Genomic DNA, 24243 nt, shown 5'->3' with positions numbered 1-24243 from the left:
CCAAGTCCTCACAATCCTTGAATGTTGAATCACCTTTAATAAATATCTTACTGTAACTACTCTCTGTAGCCATGATGTGGCTTTGTCTCGCTGCCTACATTTCATCTCTGTATCTGTATTAATCAATGATAACCCAAATTATTTTTTGCCTATTTGCTCTTAAAATGTTACCCTTGTGGTTCCTCATGATCCATCCATTGGTACATTTCCCTCCTTAAAAAAACCCTGTATATAGATAGAGTTTCAGTGGGTTCAAGAACTGATACGCACCAATGCATTGCAATATTTTGAACCTTGCGTCCAAGGCCTCAAGGGTCTGAAACAGCATTCCAAAGCATTTTAAGCTAGACAAGAATCAGAAATAGAACAAGCTTGTACTTTATATGCACAAACAGAAGATAAAGACCGTTTTCTCCCCAGCCCCCACACGCCTGAATAAACATATCACATAGTGGCCTCTTATGTCATTGGTAAAGATGTACTTCAGATTTCAAATGCAAATCTGGCCTCCACCACTGGTGAATGCCATGTGCTCGTTTAAAATCTGGTGAAGGGCTCAGATTTATGGTCAGATTAGCTGATGGAAGGAGGTGCAACGGTTCTGCTTGCTTCCCCATAGCAGCCATGAATAGGCTCCCTATAGAGTTCTGCATTGCTAGTTTCTCAATGCCTCCGGCTCCTATCTTCTCCATATTTTTCCTGTGCTCAAAATACCCAACATACTCTGAACAGATGTGATCACTAGGGTTCACAAATAGGCACGGAACCCAGGCAGATAAGGCAACAAATGCATCTTCTGATGGAGATCTTTGGCGGTGAGCCTTCACAGCAACTGTGAGTCCTGCAGTGATCAAGCTGCTTGCAATACGGATCCCATTCTTCAACTTCTTATCTTTTATCTTTTCAATGGGGGCAGAGAGGAAAGGCGGATTGAAGAGAAAGGTTTCTAGAAAATTGCCCATCTTGGCCATGGTCTTCCCAGCAAGCATCGCCACAGCAGACCCCAAAGAATGACCAGCTAACCAGATATTCAAAGATCCAACTGTAGCAACCATATTCCGGACAGCCTGTATTGCAATCTCAACTCGGGAGGTCTGATGAAGTCCATTCCGGATGAAGTGAAGGTCCAAATTAAGATCCCGTGAGAAAGAATCAGGTTTGGTAATGGTGCCTCGGAAGGCAATGACATATCTCGGAGCATTCTGTATGTAGCAGGAAAATGGGGGCTTGAATTCATATATGGCCCCAAAGATGGAAGAATCAGCATCATCCACAAGCTGACGAATCAATTGAAAATGGAAAAACTCCCACCAAGGGGGAGCAAGGGCTTCAGGCCCATGGCGATTCTCCTGGCGGTCCCTCTCTAGAATGTAGACACCCTGAACCAAGGTGGCTGCGACAGATCTTTGATGATGTGCACTATTCCTGCATATAGAAGTTTCATTTAATGGATCAACAAAAATAAATTTGCAAAGAATTTCATGTTCATCTTCATATAGAGTACAATATAGGGTATCACATAAGATGGGCATTTGAAGGTTATCTGGCACATACAGTATCAGGTGTATGAACCACTATCTATCATCAAAAACACCCAGAAACAATCCCAACTGGAGATAAGAATGTTAGCTATACCACAATCAAGTCAAGGGCCTGATAATAACATAACTACAGATATAAAATATGACAGCTTTGGATGATATGGGATTTAGAGAATGTTCATCATCACCGGTACTGTCATATGACTAGTATTTCTAATTGGAATTTTAACCATGTTTTGAGCAGGTAAACTATTTTACTTTTCAATAATTCTTTTTTTTTTTCACTGAGTAGAAAAATTGATGTAATGCCACAGGTAACATAAAATTGGTTTGCTGGCATCTAGTGTAGAATATTTGTCTCAACCGCTGCATGTATATAACATTTAGTAATGACTGACAGAGGTAAGTCCATTACTGTTGTCCAAGAAAAGACTTCATGGTAAAGGGAAACGATGCCATACCAGTCAACAGCTGTCAGGTGTGATGGTCCTGAAAGGCTAAATATTTCTCTCTCAGATGCAACTAAGCCCATTAGCCCTTGTATTCCACCTTACCCCAAAAGAATCTGCAAAAGGCCAGAAAGAAAAACCACTAACAAATGGTCCACCAAGGGGAAAATAATATTCCATGAGATATATAATAGTAAAAGGATTCCATGAGAATATATTGCAGAGGACATGACTATATGTTTTACATTGTGCTGAATGACTGCAAATTGCCTGATAAGTGCATGTATCATCCAATATCTCAGCATAAAGGCTCAATAGCACAAAACCTCATTCCCCTTCAACATCAAAGGTGTTGAATGATATATCTTGTATTGTCATCTATCATTAACTGGCAGTCCATTGAGGCAGGTCTATATCATCCAACAAAAAAATTAACAGAGAGGGTAAGTACTGCAAGAAGCAAAGCTTTTTAATGCAATCTATTCATTTTCTTAACCAAGCTCCAATTTTCAGCAAACATTTTCTTTTCCAGTTCATGAATCAAGCTCAAGCAAGCCAAGTCTGATAAATGTTACGCCAGGCAGCAGGTACATATAAACACATAAGGTTTGAGAAAATAATTTCTTGGAAGAACCTAACCATCAGAGCCACTTATGTGGCACGCAAGCAAGAATAAGGATGGTTCTATTGAATATTATTTTTCTTTACTTCTTATATTTTTTGATGGTAGAAATATTTCTATCATTTTCTATCCATTTCATGTAAGGTGCCATAGTCTTTAAATTCTATCTTTTATCCATAAATTCCTTTGGCATTCTTATAGATTATCAACCTATTACATTATTGACTGGGTAGTTAGTGCATTTTTTTCTTACCCAGCCACCTCAATATCAACCTATAAATGCACTATGTTCCTTTAACGATGATGAATGGAATTTGAGTTTATGCAACTCTTATAGATGTGATTCCTTAAATACTTCTTATTTTCTATTGCGTTTGTTGCCTGTTGATACATTGTTGTTGTTGGAGGAATGATTTTTGAGTTCAGAACTGATTTAATTGCACGCAATTAAGTAATTTGATCACCAACCATCAGAGCTTCTTGAGAACTGTTAAAATAATTTAGTTGTTGATGTTAGGGTCTGTTTGGCTAGTTAAAGTGTTTCTTTTATTTCGTTTTTTCCTTTCTGTTATGGCTGTTATTGTACTCAGGGGCACAAGGGTCTTTTCCCTTGTTATTTCTGCCACCCTATATATATTAAAATAAAGGCTGGCGCCGCCAGCACTGTTACATTGCAAAACCCTTCTCTCTTCTCTCCTCTTCTTCTCCTCTTCTCTTCTCTTCTCTTTCTCTTATTTCTGGCCGGCCATACTGTCAAGATGGTATCAGAGCGGGAATACTGATTAAAGAGAGCAGATCGAACAACCTTTACTGAGAGAACAGATCGAACAGACTTGCTGAACCTGGGCGGAACAGAAATCTGAATCTGGACTGAAAAAACAGCACTACAACTGGTACAGTTCTCCCATTTTCTCTTCTTTACCCTCCTTGGTCATGTACCGAGTGAAAACCATATGAATCTGGGCGGCTGAATGCTGTCGAATCTGTATACCCCTGTTTTTTCTTGGATCGTGTGATCCTGTTTGTTAGAGTTAGCCGAATAAGGGTAGATTAGTCAACTCACCTTGGTTAAGTTATGAGCTTATGTGGCAGTCTTATTAGAGGTTCTCTGTCCCATACTTAAGTAGGGGCAGTTTAGTCCTTGTACATTTAATTAGAGCCTAATCACTATTAAGAGGTCGACTGATAGGGTTTAGCTATCAGGTTCGACAGTTCTTTCATCTTCTTCTTCTTCTCCTTCTCTTTCTTCTTCTCCTTACTGGTTCGGACTACTGTAGCAACAGTAGAAACATGGTATCAGAGCGTGACAACTTCAGTTCGTGCTTCAGTTCTCTCCTTTTCTTCTCTGACTGTCAATGGAGAAAAGTGGTTCGTCCCAGGCCTGAAACATCACAGCTCTTCTTTTTTCTGGTGCACAGAACCTCCTTTCCTAAGAAAACAACTTCAGCAGTGAATGGTTGGCTGAAGCTCTCAAACGAAGGTTGGTTATCTCTCCTCTGTGTGCTATTGGTATCTCTCCTCTGTGTGCTGTTGGTATTTCTGGTTGTTGCCCTGGTTGTTGAAAAAAAATTCCAAGAATAGGCTGTGTTTACAGTGACCAAATGGTGTAAGGGCTGCTACTGTAGGTGGCCGAATGGTGCAAGGTGTAATGCAATGGTACTAGTTGAGTTTTTGTTAGTCTTGTGGTGCCCTCTTAAAAGCGTTAAAGCAGGTTTGTATTGTGTGTGACAGCTATGGCTGTGTGGTTGTGCTTGTGATGCACAAACTCTGTTGAGTAGTTGTAAGAGAGCTTGCATGTGGTTAGTAAGTGCTGAATTAATGTCGGTGTAGTCTGTGTTTTTTTGTGAAATCAGTAGTGGTGTGGATAAGAACAAAGGCGTGTGTATCTATCATTGTGTTTAGGGACTGCTGTAGGTTCTGGAACATCAAACTCTTGACAGCAGCACTTAGTTGGTGATTGGGAATTCAGATTAGAAGCAGCATTGAAAGAGTATCATGGCAGCAATGGGAGATGGCTGTAGTGATCAGAAACCTAGTGTGGTGGTTTCCTCTGACTATCTAGGTGTACAGATGACCTCAATTAAACTGAATGGTGAGAACTATGTTCCATGGGCCAAGTCGGTGGAAGTTTTTCTCAAGGCAAAGAGAAAAGTGAAGCATGTGAAAGAAGATAAACCACCGGCTGACTCTCCAGGATTTGATGATTGGGAACAGGAGGATGCTCAAATCATGGCATGGCTATGGAACAGTATGGAACCCAAAATAAGTGCCAACTTCATGTTCTTAGATACAGCTAAGGACATATGGGAACATGCCAAGAAGCTGTATTCTGGGCAAGATAATACTACAAGGGTATATCAGCTCTATCAGGAGTACTTTGGTCTGCAACAAGGAAATAAAATCCTATAAGAGTACTATGCCAGTATGAAGAACCTCATAAATGAACTCAATGTCTATCATCCTCTCACTACAGATGTTAAGGTTCAGCAACAACAGAGGGAACAACTATATGTCACAAGGTTCTTAGTGGGGTTGAAATCAGAGTATGAACCAGTTAGGGCCCAAATATTGGGAGGCTCTACCCTTCCTACACTTGAGGAAGTGTTTGCTCGGCTTCGCAGGATTTCTTTGGGACAGACAGAGAATCCCACACAGTCTGATAGATAAGCTTTTGTGACAGCCAGAGGAGGTGGACGTGGTACGAAAGGGGGAGGACATGCCTCCCGAGGAGGTCGTGGTGGTTCCATATTTGGCAGTGGTGGTGGTCGTGACTCAGGGGGAGGCCGTGGCAAAGAAAAATGCAGCTCTACAAGGAAGTGTACCCACTGTGGCAGGGAAGGACATTCCGTAAATTTCTGTTATGATCTTCATGGCCGCCCTCCCTCTAAATGGGCCAATCATGTTGTTGCTGGTGGGGTTGATGCCAGTGATAATCAATAGGCAGAACTAACTCCTTCCACATCTACATCTGTTTCCGGAAGGGAGATGGTGAGTGTACCGCGTGATGAGTATGAGCGGTTCCTTCAGTCCACTTCACAGCACACTACTGCTACTCTTGCCCACTCAGGTATAGCTTGCCTGTCATCTAAAACCTCTCCTTGGATTATTGACTCTGGAGCCTCTGATCACATGACTGGGACTCCAGATGTGTTCTCTTCTCTCTCTGAAACTTCCACATCTCAAACTGTTACCCTTGCCAATGGTTCCTCCTCTCCCATCTGTGGTGTTGGCAATGTTGACATGGCTTCTCTTTCTTTATCATCTGTTCTATATGTCCCTAAGTTTCCATTCAATCTTATGTCTGTTAGTAAATTAACCAAGACTCTTAATTGTTCTGTTACTTTTTTCCCTTCCTCTTGTGTTTTTCAGGATCTCAGGACGGGGAAGAAGATTGGTGGGGCGCATGAAGCTGGTGGACTGTATTATCTTGACGGTGGTGGATCGTCAGTTGCACTTCAGACTTCACTCACTCCTCTACAGTGGCATTGTCGACTGGGACATCCTTCTCTCAAGGCACTCAAGATACTAGTTCCGTCTTTGAGTCATTTGTCAGTGTTACAGTGTGAGTCGTGTCAGTTTGGGAAACATCGTCGTGTTTCCTTCAATCCTAGAGTTGAAAGTCGTATGTTGAGTCCTTTTGCTTTGGTTCATTCAGATGTTTGGGGCCCGATCAAAATAGAGTTTTATAATGGTTACAAGTATTTTGTCACTTTTATTGATGATTGTTCAAGAATGACATGGATTTTTTTAATGAAAGAAATGAGTGAATTATTTTCCATTTTTCAAAAATTCCATGCTGAAATACGTACACAATTTGGTGTTCCAATCAAAGTTCTTCGTTCAGATAATGGTCGTGAATATTTTCTAACTTCCTTTCAACAGTATTTAGAACAGCATGGCATCATTCATCAAACTTCATGTGCATCCACTCCTCAACAAAATGGGGTGGCTGAACGGAAGAACCGTCATCTCCTTGAAACAACTCGGTCTATTCTTCATCATATGAGTGTTCCTAAACGGTTTTGGAGTGATGTTGTACTTACTGCGTGTTTCCTCATTAATCGGATGCCCTCCTTTATTCTTCATGGTCGGTCTCCTTTCTCTATCTTGTTCCCCACCTTGTCTCCCTTTCCATTAACACCTCGTATCTTTGGCTGTGTGTGCTTTGTTCACAATCTGAGTCCTGGAATAGACAAGTTGGATGCACGCTCCATTAAGTGTGTCTTTCTTGGCTACTCTCGGACCCAAAAAGGGTACAAGTGTTACAATCCCATTACTCGGAAGTGCTATGTCTGTCCTGATGTCACCTTTTTTGAGTCTGTTCCCTTCTTCTTAGGAACTGAAGCATCTTCGTCTCCACCTTTACTTCCTCTCCCTCTTCCGGTCAGTGATCCCGTTCCAGGTGTTCCTGTTGGAGTTGACTCCTCACCTCATCCAGTACAGATCCCTACTGAACGACACCGGCCCCTCCTCCAGCTTCTACCTTGTCCGCGGATCTGTCGTTGCTCCTGTTGTTGAACCCTCAGGACTTGACCTACCCATTGCCTTATGGAAAGGTAAACGTAGTTCTACTTTCCATCCCATTTCCAATTTTGTTTCAGTATCTCGCCTTTCCGCCTCACATCGCCAGTTTGTTTCACTATTGTCATCTATTTCCATACCTAACAATGTCCAAGAGGCTCTTAGTTCACCTGGGTGGAGGCAGGCAATGGAGGAGGAACTCTACTCTTCAGCATACTCACACGTGGGAGCTCACTACTCTTCCTCCTAGTAAGCATGTTGTGGGTTGTAAATGGGTGTATACTGTGAAATACTTGCCAGATGGTAGTGTGGAGCGTCTGAAAGCCAGACTTGTTGCTAAAGGGTATTCACAGTTGTATGGAGTGGACTATATGGAGACCTTCTCTCCAGTGGCTAAGATTAACTCTGTCCGTGTGTTAATTTCCTTGGCAGTTATGTATGATTGGCCCTTTTTTCAACTTGACATAAAAATGCCTTCCTTCATGGTAACCTTATAGAGGAGGTATATATGGAGTAACCACCTGGGTTTGTTGCTCAGGGGGAGGCTGGTAAGTGTGCAGACTGAAAAAGGCAATTTATGGGTTGAAACAATCGCCTCGTGCTTGGTTCGGGAAGTTTAGTGAAGTGGTGAAGAATTTTGGAATGAAACAATGCCAGGTTGATCACTCAGTGTTCAGCTGACTCAGAAGCTGGAAAGATTTTATTAGTGGTCTATGTGGATGATATTGTCATAACTGGCAGTGACAAATTGGGGATCGACAAACTCAAGGTCTTTCTGCAAAATCATTTTCAAACAAAAGACCTTAGGACATTGAAGTATTTCTTGGGTATAGAAATTGCTAGATCAAGACAAGGTGTAAACCTGTGCCAAAGAAAATATGTTCTCGATCTATTGGACGAAACAGGACTATTAGGTGCAAAATCGGCTGAGACTCCTATGGAACCAAATGTTAAGTTGAGCAGTGATATAGGGGAAATATTTGATGATCCTGGAAGGTATAGACGACTAGTGGGGAAGCTGAACTATTTGACTATCAATAGACCAGACATCTCCTTTGCAGTCAGTGTGGTGAGCTAATTTATGCAGAACCCTCGTATATCTCACTGGGATGCAGTTCTTAGAATTGTAAGATATTTGAAGGGAGATCCGGGCCGTGGGCTATTGTATAAACCAGGAGGAAAACTTGAAGTAGTTGGGTACACGGATGCAGATTGGGCGGGCTTTGTGTCTGATAGAAGATCTACTACAGGTTACTGCACATTTCTTGGAGGAAATCTTGTGACGTGGAAGAGTAAAAAGCAGACGGTTGTGGCTAGAAGCAGTACTGAAGCCGAGTACAGAGCCATGGCACACACTACATGTGAATTAGTGTGGTTGAGGAATCTCCTACAAGAAATCGGGTTCCACATGGATAAACCTATGAAGTTGTACTGTGACAATCAAGCTGCGCTCCATATCTCATCCAACCCTGTTTTTCATGAGAGAACAAAGCACATAGAGATTGATTGCCACTTTGTGAGGGAGAAGGTTCTTACTAGAGAGATAAGCACAGAACATGTAAGCTCAGGTGATCAGTAGGCAGATTTGTTTACAAAAGCCTTAAGCTCAGGGAGAGTGAACTATATATGTAACAAGCTAGGATTATATGACATATATTCTCCAGCTTGAGGGGGAGTGTTAGAGTTAGCCGAATAAGGGTAGATTAGTCAACTCACCTTGGTTAAGTTATGAGCTTATGTGGCAGTCTTATTAGAGGTTCTTTGTCCCATACTTAAGTAGGGGCAGTTTAGTCCTTGTACATTTAATTAGAGCCTAATCACTATTAAGAGGTCGACTGATAGGGTTTAGCTATCAGGTTCGACAGTTCTTTCATCTTCTTCTTCTTCTCTTCTTCTTCTTCTCCTTACTGGTTCGGCCTACTGTAGCAACAGTAGAAACATGGTATCAGAGTGAAAACCATATGAATCTGGGCGGCTGAATGCTGTCGAATCTGTATACCCCTGTTTTTTCTTGGATCGTGTGATCCTGTTCATATGTTAAGACAACTGTAGGTCAAGGATGGCCTGTCATCTCAATGATTCGATTGGATTATAAGTGATAAGGATCTCTCTTGCCGATTAATGGTTGTTAGACATTCTAGAATTCTGGTAGGTTGGGACTGTTAAAACTGTACAGGTCTGAAATCTGCCGAATACTACCTCTGTTTTGTCCTGAATTTGGTACTGTTTATGCTCAACCTGGTTTTTTAAACCCAAGTGTGTGGGTGTGGACTGAGTGGAGTAAGGAGGGGTCCTAAGTCCGGTGTTTGGGACTGATTATCTGTTTGATCATGTCATCTGAGAATTCTGCTACTTCAGAGATTTCAGGGAGCCACAATGGAGTGAGTGGGGGAATGGATATGAGCTTTCCCATGGCTGTTATTCCCTTTGATGGTCTGAACTACCTTGAGTGGTCTAGGGGAATAAAACTCTACATCACTGCTAGGGGGAAAATAGGATACATCAATGGGAGATTGAAGGAACCGAAGTATGGAAGTGTTGAGTATGATAGGTGGAACCAAGAGAATAGTATGGTGATGTCTTGGCTCTTGGTTTCAATGCTGCCACAAGTAAGGAAGACTTTTATGTGGGCTGAAACTACTTGTGAGATATGGGAACAAGCGAAGTCCACCTATTCAGAGCAGAGACACTATGCCAAGATATATCAACTGCAAACTGAATCCTCTACTTGCAAGCAGGGGGAGAGGAGTCTCTCGATGTACTATTCTGATTTAACATCAATATGGAAAGAACTTGATCACTATCAGAATGTGAATTGGAAGTTTGATGAAGATGCAAAGGCCTATAAGTCACTTGTATCTCAGCAACGAGTTTTTGCCTTCCTCCTAGGGCTGAATCCTTCGTATGAGTCAATCAGAGTGCAGATCTTGGGTAGTAAAGACTTGCCATCAGTTCAGGAGGTGTATGCCTTGGTGCAGTCAGAAGAAAGCAGAAGAAGTGTGATGAATGGTGTAGAAGGAGAGTCAGTTGCCCTAACTGTCCGGGGAAATTCAGATACAAATGTCGGAGGTGGTTTTAAAAATGGTGACACTAAAAAAAAAACAGATGATAAGAGCAAACTTTGGTGCACTCACTGCCAGAAGACACGACACACGAAAGATACATGTTGGGATCTCCATGGAAAACCTAAATGGGCACAGGATTTGGGTAAGAAGTCAACACCTGATCAGGGCAAGAAACTAGGCCAGCAGAATCAAAAAAGGTATAACTCAGCCAATATGGCGTCAACAGAGACTAGTCCTTCGGTAACTCAGGAGAGGCATCCCAATTCTGACCCTAAGGAAGATATTATCAACTCCTTTCGTGAACATTTGGAATTGTATGGTAGGACTCTCCGCCAGATGGATTCTGGTCCTACTTCCTCTACCTCGTTTGCGTCTACATTAGGTAATGCCACAGTCTTCCATGTGTCATCTCATACGATTGATTCTCCTTGGATTATTGACTCCGGAGCTTCAAACCACACGACCGGTAAGTCAAATTTGTTTCAGACATATAACCTTCTCTCTGGGAGAGATAAGGTAAGGCTGGCTGATGGTTCTTTTTCTACCATAGCTAGCCGAGGTACCATACCTCTCCCACTTGGCCTTACCCTTCCTAGTGTACTGCATGTTCCGAAATTACCTATTAATTTGTTGTCCATTAGTAGTCTAACTCACTCCTTGAACTGCTCAGTCACTTTTTTTCCGTCTTCATGTGTGTTTCAGGATTTGGCCTCGGGGAAGACGATTGGTAGAGGAAGCATGGTGGATGGTCTCTACGTGTTGGAGAATAATGCTGGTCTTGTGGCGACAGAGTCCATGAGTTCGTCAAGTGAGAGTCAAGCCTATTTATGGCATAGTCGTCTAGGTCATCTTTCTTTTGAGTCGTTAAAAGTTATGTTTCCAAAGTTGTTTGAGTCCTTGTCAGTGAGTCAGTTACAGTGTCAAACTTGTCAATTGAGTAAGCATTGTAGTTCTTTACCTTTGCGAAATAAAAGATATGAATTTCCATTTCATATTGTTTATTCTGATGTTTGGGGCCCTGTTACTCTACCTACTGAGGCTGGCTATAAGTACTTCATTATCTTGATTGATGATTATTCTAGATACACTTGGGTTTACCCTATGCGATCTCAAGATAAAGTGCCACAAATTGTGAAAGATTTTCAACGCATGGTGTTCACTCAGTTCCAAACGAAAATCCATATCTTCCAGTCGGACAATGCGAAGGAATATTTCCATAGTGATCTCACGGAGTTTTTTGCTTCGAGTGGGTCACTTCAGCGAAGCTCTTGTGCCAGGACACCCCAACAAAATGGTGTGGCTGAACGGAAGAACCGCCACCTTCTCGAAGTCGCTCGTGGCTTATTGATTCTAATGAATGTGCCAAAACGGTTTTGGATGGATGCAGTCTTGTGTGCTACGTATATCATCAATCGCATGCCCTCTCGACTACTAGAGTATAAGGCCCCACATCAGCTTTTGTTCCCTACAGCCCCGTTGTCCACCATTCCGATGCGTTTTTGGGTGTCATTGCTTTGTCCATAACCTATCCCCTACTCGTGGTAAGCTTGATCCTCGGGCTATTCCGTGTGTGTTTCTTGGTTACCTTTTATCTCAAAAGGGGTATCGCTGCTATGATCCCATTGCTCGCAAGTACTATGTTTCCATTGATGTCTCATTCTTTGAGAATCAACCTTTTTTCTCAGTTTCTCCTCAGGGGGAGAGTAGGGTTGAGGAGAAACAGGCGACAACTCAAATTCAACTACCTCCTTTACCCGATCCTCCTCCATTCAGAGTTTTTCATCGTCGCCATAAGAGCCAGTAGAGTTCAAGAGCCGTGGAACCTGACACTATGCAACCAACATCATCGGATTCACCTGAGGCAGATCCGTCTCATCAGCCAGGTACACTTGCTCCTATTGATATGTCTGTTCCTCTAAATGTTGATTCACCTGTCACCAATGATCTTAATATTCCTATTGCTAAGAGAAAGGGTGCTAGGTCTTGTACCACTAATCATCCTATCTCTAATTTTGTGTCCTATGAGCATGTTTCGCCTTCATACCGTGCCTTCCTCTCTTCTGTGGACAGTGTCCCCGTTCCTAAGACTATGGCGGAAGCTTTGTCTAAACCTGAATGGACAGATGCAATGCAGGAAGAAATTGATGCTTTACACAAAAATGGCACTTGGGAGTTAGTAGACCTTCCTGAAGGGAAGGAACCAGTGGGGTGCAAGTGGGTGTTCACAGTGAAACACAAGGCTGATGGAATTGTTGAAAGGTATAAGGCTAGACTGGTAGCAAGAGGCTTTACACAGGTATATGGAGTGGACTATGCAGAGACTTTTTCTCCAGTAGCCAAGATGAACTCTATCAGGATTCTTCTTTCCTTGGCAGCAAATCTTGACTGGGAACTTCACCAATTGGACATAAAAAATGCTTTCTTGAATGGTGACTTGGAAGAGGAAGCGTACATGACCCAACCCCCAGGGTTCTGTGCCAAAGGCAGTGAACAAAAGGTGTGCAGGTTAAAAAAATCTCTATATGGGTTGAAACAATCACCTCGGGCTTGGTTCAGTAAGTTCCATTTAATAGTTCAACAGATGGGGTTCAAACAATGCCAGTCAGATCATACTCTATTTGTGAAAAGAGGTGAAGGTAAAATTGCAACTCTTATTGTGTATGTGGATGATATAGTGATCACAAGAGATTGGGAGGCTGAAATCCGGAGACTAAAAAAATTCTTAGCCACTCAATTTGAGGTGAAGGATCTAGGCCCCTTACGTTACTTCCTTGGAATTGAAGTTGCTCGCTTTCACAAGGGCATCTTTATTTCCCAGCGGAAATATGTACTAGATCTACTAGAAGATACATGCAAGTTGGGGGTAAAACCATTTGATTCACCAATTGAACCTAATCATCATCTGGGAGACAGTCAGGGAGAATTTTTGAAAGATGTAAAGAAGTTCTAGAGACTCATGGGGAGACTTTTGTATTTGTCTATGACCAGGTCTGATATTGCCTATGCAGTGGGTGTCTTTAGTCAATTCATGCACAGCCCTAGGACAACTCACTTTGAGGCTGCAGAGAGGATCTTGAGATATCTCAAGAAGTTTCCTAGAGCTGGTTTGTTGTTCCAGAAACATAGTCACTTAAAGGTGGAAGTATATACTAATGCAAATTGGGCGGGATCAGTCAATGATCGAAAGTCTACCGGTGGGTATTGTGCCTTTGTAGGAGGAAACATGGTCACATGGAGAAGTAAAAAACAAAGTGTGGTGGCTCCAGTGCTGAAGCAGAATATAGAGCGATGGCTCATGGGGTTGCGGAAATCATGTGGATAAGAAATCTGTTAGGTGAACTGGGTTTCGCAGTGAGCAATCCTATGTCACTCTACTGTGACAATAAAGCTGCCATCAATATTGCTGCTAATCCAGTCCTGCATGATAGGATGAAACACATTGAAGTGGACAAGCATTTTATTAGAGAGAAACTTGAAAGTGGAGAAGTGTGTACACCATATGTCAGCTCAGAAGAACAAATTGCAGATATCTTCACCAAAGGTCTTCATCATGTGCGGCACAAAGACTTGTGTGACAAGTTGGGCATGATTGACATCTATGCTCCAACTTGAGGGAGAGTGTTAAAATAATTTAGTTGTTGATGTTAGGGTTTGTTTGGCTAGTTAAAGTGTTTTTTTTATTTCGTTTTTTCCTTTCTATTATGGCTGTTATTGTACTCAGGGGCACAAGGGTCTTTTCCCTTGTTATTTTTCCGCCCTATATATATTAAAATAAAGGCTGGCGCCGCCAGCACTGTTACATTGCAAAACCCTTCTCTCTTCTCTTCTTCTCCTCTTCTCTTCTCTTCTCTTTCTCTTATTTCTGGCCGGCCATACTGTCAAGAAGAACCTAACCCTAGAGAAAATCTGAAAATCATGTACCTCAGAAAACCTAGAAAAAAAAAGACAGATTCAATCATACTGTCCCTATATTTCCTGAATTTTCATCACTTTCTTTTAAAGTTTCTGCAGACTTGGGGGCTGTCTGATAATGACTGAAGCAGCTGAACTAAATGACTTATTTCTTTGTCTTCTATTGGATAAAATAATTGAGTAATTCAAGGGTATATTAGCCAACCCAGCTTCAGCTTCAGGCATTAAGGAGACACATCTACTGTTATCAAATAAGCCCACTTAACGTAATAACTAGATTTCAGGTCACTTATGTTCCACTTTTAACCCTATTTTTTCCAAATTTCAACTCACTTTTCCTGAAATTTCTGCAAACTTTAAGTTCTAATTTGAAATCAGAGTTCATATCAATTAAAATTAATTCCAACTCATAACAATAACCTGCCTTATCAATATTCCAAACTAACCTTATAGCATTCCCCAATTGTTGAAAATCACTTTCCCCATTTTCACCTCCTTAAACCCTATATGACAAGATTCCCCATTTCCCTAACCCATATTGTGAAACCACTCCTCTCACCACACACTATTTTCCTAACCCATTCTGTGAAACCACTCCTCCCACCACACACACACACACAATATGTGATGAGGAAACTAATAGCACCTTGATTTCTTAAAGACAGTTTTCCCATCATAAAGAGTATTATAATTGATTGTTCTCATAAACTTTGTATGAAAATTTTGCACTCCAAATAGCATGTCATTCCTCAATTAGTTGAGAATAGTTTTGTCCCACATTTTGTTAAGACACAAATAAGTGGAACAGGGAGACAAGTGTACAAGAAAAGGCCACGTCAGCCTTTAAGTAATGTAACTGAAAGCCAACCACTCAAACAGACTACATAACTGTTAGAGTGAGCCGAATAGGGGTAGTTTAGTAATCTCATGTCAGTTAAGTACTTTGCTTATGTGGCTGTTTTATTAGAGCACTCTGCCCCACACTTAAGTGTGGGCAGTTTAGTCTTTGTAAGTGTAATTAGAACCTAATAAACATAAGGGGGTCGACTGAATGGGTGACTAATCAGTTTTCGACTAAACCCTCCTGTTCTCTCTTTCTCTTGTCTTCTTCCTCATCTTCTTCTTCCTTCTTCACTGGTTCGGATTACTGTAGCTGCTCCAAAACATGGTATCAAAGCGAGGTTTCTGACCTGCTTCCGCTTGCAAAGCATCTCAGCTGTGTTCGTGACACCCTCTTCTTCGTTTCTGGTTAGTTAATGGAGAGAGCTGGTTCGCCCTAGGTCTGAGACATCACAGTCCGTTGCTCTCTGCTGCGCACAGTTTTCTTCATCAAGGAAGGTGATTTCAGCAGTGAATGGTTGGCTGATACTCTCAAAGGAAGGTTGGTTATTTAGTCATTTTGTGTTGCTGGTATTTCTGGGTAGGAACCCTTCAAGAATCAGTTAGTACTGATTAGAACCTAGAGAACTAGGTTCATTGTTGCCCTAAGAAGGGTTGTGTGTGCAGTAGCCGAATGGTGTAGGGCTGCTGTGAGTTGTTGAGTGGTGTTAGGGCTGCTGTAGGTGGCCGAGTGGTGTAAGGTGGAATGCAGTGACCTTGCCAAGCTCCTTGTGGTCGTGTAATGCCCTCTTAAGTGTGTTAAACAAATCTGAACTGGGTGTAGCAGTTTGACTGTGTTGTGGTGCTTGTGATGCACAATTTTTTTTATTGAGTGGTTGTAAGAGGGCCTACTGTTGTGTTGTGGTGCTTGTGATGCTTATGTGGGTCGTAGGTGTGTGAAGTCAACAGTAGTGTGAAGAAGAACAAGTGTGTGCTCCCACTGTTGTGTTTAGGGGCTGCAATAGGTGCTGAAGTATCAAACTGTGAACAACATCAATCAGCTTGTAGCTGAGAAGTAAGGTTAGAGGCAACTGTGAAAGAGTACAATGGCAGCAATAGGAGATGGCTACAATGATCAGAAACCTAATGTGGTAATTTCCTTCGACTACCTACGGGTACAAATGACCTCAATTAAGCTGAATGGGGAGAACTATGTTCCATGGGCTAAATCAGTGGAAGTGTTTCTCAAGGCAAAGAAGAAAGTAAAGCATGTAAGAGATGAAAAGCCACCGGAGGACTCTCCAGGGTTTGATGATTGAGAGCAAGAAGATGCTCAAATCATGACTTGGCTGTGGAATAGTATGGAACCCAAAATTAGTGCCAACTTCATGTTCCTTGATACGGCTAAGGATATATGGAAGCATGCTAAGAAGCTATATTCTAGACAAGATAACACAGCAAGAGTGTATCAACTTTATCAGGAGTATTTTGATTTACAACAAGAAACCAGAACTCTAGAAGAGTACTATGCCAGCATGAAGAATATAAGGAATGAACTCAATGTCTATCACCCCCTTACTCTAGATATTAAAGTTCAGCAACAGCAAAGGGAGCAACTAGATGTTACAAGATTTTTAGTGGGGCTGAAGTCGGAATATGAACCAGTTAGAGCCCAAATATTGGGGGGCTCTACTCTTCCTACACTTGAGGAAGTATTCTCAAGGCTTCGTAGAATTTCTTTGGGACAGACAGAGAACTCCACACAGTCTGATAGATCAGCACTTGTGACAGCTCGAGGAGTTGGACATAGTACAAGAGGGGGAGGTCATGCTCCCCGAGGGGGCCGTCGCAGTTCCATAATTAGTCGGGGTGGTCGTGACTCAGGGGGAGGCCGTGGCAGAGGGAAGAATAACTCTACAAGGAAATGTACTCATTGTGGTAGAGAGGGACACACAGTGAGTTTCTGTTATGATCTACATGGCCCTCCCTCTAAATGGGCTAATCATGCTGTAGCAGGTGAGGTTGATATCAGTGACAGTAAACCGGTAGACCGAACTCCTCCCACATCTACATCTACCTCTGGGAGGGAAATGGTGAGCGTACCGCGTGATGAGTATGAACGGTTCCTTCAAACTACATCACAGCATATCACTGCCACACTTGCCCAATCAGGTATTGCTTGCATGTCATCTAAAACATCTCCCTGGATTATTGACTCTGGAGCCTCAGATCATATGACCGGGACTCCAGGTGTGTTCTCTTCTCTTTCTGAAAACCCCACATCACAAACTGTTACACTTGCCAATGGGTCCTCATCTCCCATATGTGGTGTTGGTAATGTTGACATGGCTTCTGTGCCCTTATCATCTGTTTTATATGTCCCTAAGTTTCCATTCAATCTTATGTCTGTTAGTAAAATAACCAAAGCTCTTAACTGTTCTGTTACCTTCTTTCCTTCCACTTGTGTTTTTCAGGATCTCAAGACGGGGAAGAAGATTGGTGGGGGGCATGAAGCTGGTGAACTGTATTATCTTGACGGTGGTGGATCTTCAATTGCTCTTCAAACTTCACTTACTCCTCTACAATGGCATTGCCGACTGGAACATCCATCTCTCAAGGCTCTCAAGATTTTGGTCCCGTCATTGAGTCATTTGTCAGTTTTGCAATGTGAGTCATGTCAGTTTGGGAAACATCGTCATGTGTCATCGTGTGTCCTTCAGTCCAAGAGTTGAGAGTCGTATGTTGAGTCATTTTTCTTTGGTTCATTCAGATGTTTGGGGTCCAATCAAAATAGAGCCTTATAATGGATACAAGTATTTTGTCTCCTTTATTGATGATTGTTCAAGAATGACATGGATTTACTTAATGAAAGAAAGAAGTGAATTGTTTTCCATTTTTCAAAAATTTCATGCTGAAATACGCACACAATTTGGTGTTCCAATCAAAATTCTCCGTTCAGATAATGGTCGTGAATACTTTCTTACTTCATTTCAACAGTATTTAGAACAGCATGGCATTATTCATCAGACATCATGTGCATACACCCCTCAACAAAATGGGGTAGCTGAACGGAAGAACCGTTAGCTTCTTGAAACTGCTCGGTCTATTCTTCACCACATGAATGTTCCTAAACGTTTTTGGAGTGATGTACTCACTGCATGTTTTCTCATTAATCGGATGCCCTCCTTCATCCTTCATGGTCGGTCCCCCTTCTCTATCTTGTTTCCCACTTTATCTCCATTCCCATTAATTCCTCGTGTCTTTGGTTGTGTGTGCTTTGTCCACAATCTGAGCCCTGGAATAGACAAGCTAGATGCACGCTCAATTAAATGTGTCTTCCTTGGCTACTCACGGACTCAAAAAGGGTACAAGTGTTATAATCCCATTACCCGGAAGTGCTATGTCTGCCCTGATGTCACCTTTTTTGAGTCAGTCCCCTTCTTCTCAAGTCCTGAAGCGCCTTCGTCTCCACCCGCACTTCCTCTTCCTCTCCCTGTCAGTGATCCAGTTCCAGATGTTGTTGTTGGAATAGACTCATCACCTCATCCCGTGCAGATCACCACCGAACGTCCACCAATCCGGCAAGTGTATACATGTCGAACGACACCGGCCCCTCCTCCAGCTTCTGCCTCATCTGCGGATCCTCTCATGGCTCCTATTGTTGAACCTTCAGACCTTGACCTACCCATTGACTTACGGAAAGGTAAACGCAGTTCTACCCTCCATCCCATTTCCAATTTTGTTTCATTATCTCGTCTTTCTACATCACATCGCCAGTTTGTTTCCCTTTTATCCTCTATTTCCATACCTAACAATGTTCAAGAAGCTCTCAGTTCACCTGATTGGCGGCGGGCAATGGAGGAACTTTCTGCTCTTCAACATACTCAAACGTGGGAACTTACTACTCTCTCACCTGGTAAGCATGCTGTGGGATGTAAATGGGTGTATACTGTGAAATACTTGCCAGATGGTAGTGTGGAGCGTTTGAAGGCCAGACTTGTTGCTAAAGGTTACTCACAGTTGTATGGAGTGGACTACATGGAGACATTCTCTCCGGTGGTTAAGATTGGTTCTGTTCGTGTACTAATTTCCCTGGCAGTTATGTATGATTGGCCTCTGTTTCAGCTTGATATAAAGAATGCCTTTCTCCATGGTGATCTTGTGGAGGAGATATATATGGAGCAACCACCTGGGTTTGTTGCTCAAGGGGAGGATGGTAAGGTATGCAGATTGAAGAAGGCAATTTATGGGCCGAAACAATCGCCGCGTGCTTGGTTTGGGAAGTTCAGTGAAGTGGTGAAGAATTTTGGAATGAAGCAGTGCCAGGTAGATCACTCAGTGTTCAGCTATGACTCAGAAGCTGGGAAGATTCTATTAGTGGTCTATGTGGATGATATTGTCATTACTGGCAGTGATAAATTGGGGATTGGCAAATTAAAGGTATTTCTGCAAAATCATTTCCAAACAAAAGATCTTGGAACATTGAAATATTTATTGGGAATAGAGGTTGCCAGGTCAAAACAAGGTGTAAATCTGTGCCAAAGAAAATATGTTCTTGATCTATTGGAAGAAACAGGACTGTTAGGTGCAAAACCGGTTGAGACCCCTATGGAATCAAATGTTAAGTTGAGCAGTGATACAGGAGAAGTATTTGAAGATCCTGGAAGGTATAGACGACTAGTGGGGAAGCTGAACTATCTGACTATCACAAGACCTGACATATCCTTTGCAGTCAGTGTAGTGAGCCAATTCATGCAGGACCCTCGTATACCTCACTGGGATGCAATTCTTAGAATTGTGAGGTATTTGAAAGGAGCTCCAGGCCGTGGACTATTGTATAAACCAGGAGGAAAACTTGAAGTAGTGGGGTATACAGATGCAGACTGGGCAGGCTCAGTGAATGATACAAGATCTACTACGGGCTATTGCACATTTCTTGGAGGAAATCTTGTGACGTGGAAGAGTAAAAAGCAGACGGTTGTGGCCAGAAGTAGTGCTGAAGCTGAGTATAGGGCCATGGCACATACTACCTGTGAGTTAGTGTGGTTGAGGAATCTTCTACAAGAAATTGGGTTTCACATGAATAAACCTATGAGACTGTATTGTGACAACCAAGCTGCACTCCATATCTCATCCAATCCTGTATTTCATGAGAGATCAAAGCACATAGAGGTTGATTGCCACTTTGTGAGGGAGAAGGTCCTTGCTGGAGAGATAAACACAGAACATGTGGGCTCGAATGATCAATGGGCAGATTTGTTTACAAAAGCTCTAAACTCAGGGAAAGTGAACCATCTATGTAACAAGCTGGGATTATATGACATATATTCTCCAGCTTGAGGGGTTGTGTTAGAGTGAGCCGAATAGGGGTAGTTTAGTAATCTCATGTCAGTTAAGTACTTTGCTTATATGGCTATTTTATTAGAGCACTCTGCCCCACACTTAAGTGTGGGCAGTTTAGTCTTTGTAAGTGTAATTAGAACCTAATAAACATAAGGGGGTCGACTGAATGGGTGACTAATCAGTTTTCGACTAAACCCTCCTGTTCTCTCTTTCTCTTGTCTTCTTCCTCATCTTCTTCTTCCTTCTTCACTGGTTCGGATTACTGTAGCTGCTCCAAAACAATAACAAACTGGACAAGTGGAGAGGCTGGTATAACAGAATTGTAACTGAGTGTATCCTAGTTATAAATAAGGAAAGGAAGTCCAGAAGAAGGAGAACTGATTTCTGGAAATTCCGTCTCTCTCTCTCTCTCTCGCGCGCGCGCGCTTCAGGAGGCAGGCTTCCTCAAAAAGCCCTGAGTTAGGCAGTTACCTAAAACATTTTTGCACCCCAAAAGAAAAGTGTGTCCTATTATTGTACTTTGTTACCAACTTGATCTCTTCAAATTTTGGTACTTTTATCATTTTAAATAAACCTTTATGTAGTGATGACTCTGATTTGGTGGATAAATTTTCAAAACATAAAACAACAGTGGTAATGTCCCCTGCTATAATTTATCCTAGATACAGTCTCTAGGATTTAATCATCCCTCATTATTCTCTACTAAATTCATCCTATGAAATTTCAATAAAAAAATCCAACTAAAATCTTAATTTTGGAACTTTTGAATTTTCTCCCATAGAGAAGATTCTTCACCCCTTTGTGTTTTTTTTTTGATAAATGACTAATATTTTATTAAAGAAAGATCAAGATTACACGACAATACAGACTAAGGAGAGGCACAAGCTGGTACCTCTCCTAAACAACAACATTGTATTACATCAGACTAGAAAACAAAAATTGACAGAGCTGCCCAAAATAATTGTTCCCTTGAGGCCCCTTGCTTAGCTAACCCATCCGCCATGGTATTAGCTGTTCTACCCACCCACTGTGAAGTATCGGTCATGTTCCTTGAAAACCAATTAACTTTCTTCAGAAGGTTCCTGTAGCACCAAATAACTGAACCTGGATTTGTTAACCAACCCACGACAACTCTGGAATCTCCTTCAATAACCAGCCCACCAATTAGTGTGGGTTTTACATCACACTAACTACTTGAAGCAATGCAATTAACAAGGGTATGAATAAGAAGGCTTTTCTGTAGACCAATGGCCCTGTGCCTACCTAAGTTATTTGTTGTTGAGGGATGAAACTTCAATGCATGTTTTTCTGTATATTTCATGCATCCTCTCACATACACGATACACCTTTGCTCTATGTCTATTAATGATAACTTGATATAGCCTTCTATAAGGAAATAGGAGGATGGGGAGAGTAAAAGATCAACCGTAAGTACTAGATTACTCATTTACAAACCCAATTTTCTGGTTCAGCAATTGTGCATAAACAGACCAACAATGTTTTCTCAATGACAGCCATACATGAGCCAGACCAAATGACAAATACAACAAAGTGACATCAACCATTTCTTGAACAGATATTTGTGGAAAAGTTGCTTTTCGTCTCTCTTGAGTTTAACTTCAAATTTTAAAATGATAAAGTAAAAGAAAATTATGTTTGCAGCATATAATATTGTTTGATTCCTTGGTTTTACAACTTTCCTAAACCTAGCAACTATTTCTCCAAGTGGCCATAACAAATTCTTTTCTTTAATAAATCTAATCCCAGATAACAATCAAAAGAATAAACCTAATTCCAGAATTCCATTTTGGTGTATTTCCTTGAGATCTAGAAATAACAGAAACTAAAGATTTTAGATAGCAATACAGCGGTAAAAAAACACAAATTTTATTAAAACTCATCATCATGGATCTTTATGTAAAATAAACAATGAATTAAGGAGAAGGCCAAACATGAGAAAGCTAATTAAGGAAAAGGACAGCCGCCTTAACATTTCAAGCCGCTTACTAATTAAGGAAAAGGCTAAACGTGAGAAAGTTAATCTGTTTGAAGAGGTTAAGTGGGGCTATTTTGCCGGATATATCTGATCAAAGCTAAATGTTTTTCAAAAGAATGATATCATCGAGAAAACTAGGACCTTTAACACAAATAGTCTTGAAGCGGAGGCCTAGCAGAAGTAGGCGTATATAATTCACACTGGGGGAATCAAATTTTCGCAATGACAAGAATTATCTGTCTTTTAGCTACCAAACCAAATGACATATTATTTAATAAAAACCATGAAGAAAAGAAGATATAATCAGATGGTAGCATACCAGAAATATTGATCAGAATCCCCAAATGCAGAAGAACAAAAAGAAGGAAGCTTTTAATAAACAAATCGAAAACGCCAAAAGGAACGAAACAAGCAGGTGTCCAAGGTATCTTGTTTATGAACTTAAGAAAGAAGAAAGTAAAGAAAGAGATGGTTGATGAGCACCATTGACAGATAAGAAATTGGGAAAATGAATAAACAACGAGATGTCTCACAATCCAAATGCAACTTGACAAAAATCTAAGAACAAAGAAAGCCAATAATCAATTTAAAATTTTCGTATAAACTTTTAACAAGTCAAACAGAGGGAAATGATTAAGAACTCCAAGTATCCTACATGTCACAGAAAAATGGATCTAGGTTTGGAGTAGTTAAAAAAAAAAAAGAACTAGACACATTTTAAGACTGAGAAATTTCCTAAAATAGTTAAGATAATAATGTACATTGGAAATTTCTAGCAGATCAGGTGTGAACCAGAAAGAAGAGAATTGTGACCTGTTGGAAATCCAGGGCTTACTTTAGACTTTAGAGTGGTTTGAAGAAGAAGAAATGTTAGGACTGGGGGGTTGAAGAAGAAGAAGGTGTAGGTCCTCTGCTTCCTCTTCCTCCCACAGTTCTCCGTTTCCCTCTCGCCCTTTCTCTGCTGCTCACCGTTTCCGGGAGGTAGGGAGGTAGGTAGGTAGGATTTGCAGATCTAATTGAATCCAACCGCTGCCGTTGTCCTAACTCCGAAGTAGGCGTAGGACCCTTGTTACGCTATTGGTTTAAGCTGGCCCACATTTTTGTTTTTGTTGGTGGCCCAAAATGCCTCCATGTCAAATACGTGGGCTTTGATGAAATGAATTTTTTACGAGTTACAAGCCCATTTGTTGGTAAAGCCAAATTTGAACGTAATGAAACTCATCAGTTCATAAAACTCGCTGGCTTAATTGAGTTTATATTATATATATTCTAGGGGTGGTTGGGAGGCCTTGGGGCCGTTTGGTGCTTATTCTCATAATTTGTTTGGTTCAAACAGGAATGAGATTTTATTTTCAAGGAGGAGTAGGAAATGGTCATTCCCTCAAATGGGAGAATGTCATTCCAACAGGAATAAGAATGGGATTCTAATTCCGCCCAGCCAAACGGTTGGAATCAAAATAACCCATTCTGGTTCTGATTTCAAACCCCTATTCCCGTAAACCAAATGGGGCCTAAAATTGGGACCATATGTCATCATGCCCAAATAAAGATTCACACGAACTGAATTTTTAATGAGTTATTTGAATTTTGATTGTAAAAATTTCGATTCATGCCACTGTAAACCAATCTCGAGTCAAATATATAGGCCTATTTATTTGCTCATAGAGTTGAATTTGAGACTAATCAACTCGAAGTCTAATCTAGTTTATATTTATATGTATGAATTTTTACTTTTTTTATATGAAGCTTGGTTCATGAGCTTTCAACTTGAACCGAAATTGAAGTTCATGCTTCTAGTTTAAATTGAGCTCGAGCCCAAACTTAAAAAAAAAAAAAAAAAACAACCAAGGGAGCAATAATTATTAGTCATCATTGTTGTTGTTAAATAATAATTCAAGCATAATATTGATAATAATAATAATATATTGTTAACATTACGTGGAAACAACAAGATTATGTAGAAAAAAACAACAAT

The 24243-nt window shown here is 41.2% G+C and overlaps 1 protein-coding gene and 1 long non-coding RNA gene across 7 annotated transcripts in view; one reads left to right on the top strand and one right to left on the bottom strand.

Moving 5' to 3' along the window:
• Positions 1 to 214: 214 nt before the first annotated feature.
• LOC104604797 (alpha/beta-Hydrolases superfamily protein) lies at positions 215 to 23305 on the bottom strand. 5 transcript variants are annotated; one of them, XM_010269333.3, is made up of 4 exons: positions 23104 to 23305; positions 2236 to 2400; positions 2003 to 2106; positions 215 to 1425 (listed from the first exon to the last, which is right to left on the bottom strand). In XM_010269333.3, the coding sequence occupies exons 3-4, from the start codon at positions 2071 to 2073 to the stop codon at positions 465 to 467; spliced, it is 1032 nt and encodes a 343-aa protein (XP_010267635.1). In that variant the 5' UTR covers positions 2074 to 2106; positions 2236 to 2400; positions 23104 to 23305; the 3' UTR covers positions 215 to 464. The 5 variants fall into 5 exon arrangements, with proteins under 5 accessions (XP_010267635.1, XP_010267634.1, XP_010267636.1 ...); XM_010269332.3 differs by having other exon boundaries at positions 23082 to 23290; XM_010269334.3 differs by lacking the exon at positions 2236 to 2400 and having other exon boundaries at positions 23082 to 23290.
• LOC148804479 (uncharacterized) overlaps positions 2407 to 24243 on the top strand; it is a 35908-nt gene continuing 14071 nt past the window's right edge. For both annotated transcript variants that reach the window (XR_016081017.1, XR_016081016.1), the window contains exon 1: positions 2407 to 2577. This is a non-coding gene — a long non-coding RNA (uncharacterized LOC148804479). The remainder of the gene's footprint in view (positions 2578 to 24243) is intronic.

Source organism: Nelumbo nucifera, chromosome 1, assembly GCF_055504915.1.
Source record: "Nelumbo nucifera cultivar China Antique chromosome 1, China Antique-T2T, whole genome shotgun sequence".
In the NCBI taxonomy this organism is placed as follows: Eukaryota; Viridiplantae; Streptophyta; class Magnoliopsida; order Proteales; family Nelumbonaceae; genus Nelumbo; species Nelumbo nucifera.
Note: the sequence above shows the minus strand (reverse complement) of the source record. Positions and strands in the feature narration are given on the sequence as shown.

Bases quoted from the DNA above. Each gene is read 5' to 3' on its own strand.
- LOC104604797 (XM_010269333.3), bottom strand. From the start codon at position 2,073: ATGGGCTTAGTTGCATCTGAGAGAGAAATATTTAGCCTTTCAGGACCA. The intron at 1,426-2,002 runs GTATGGCATCGT...TTCTATATGCAG, and splicing joins CACCTGACAGCTGTTGACTG to GAATAGTGCACATCATCAAA.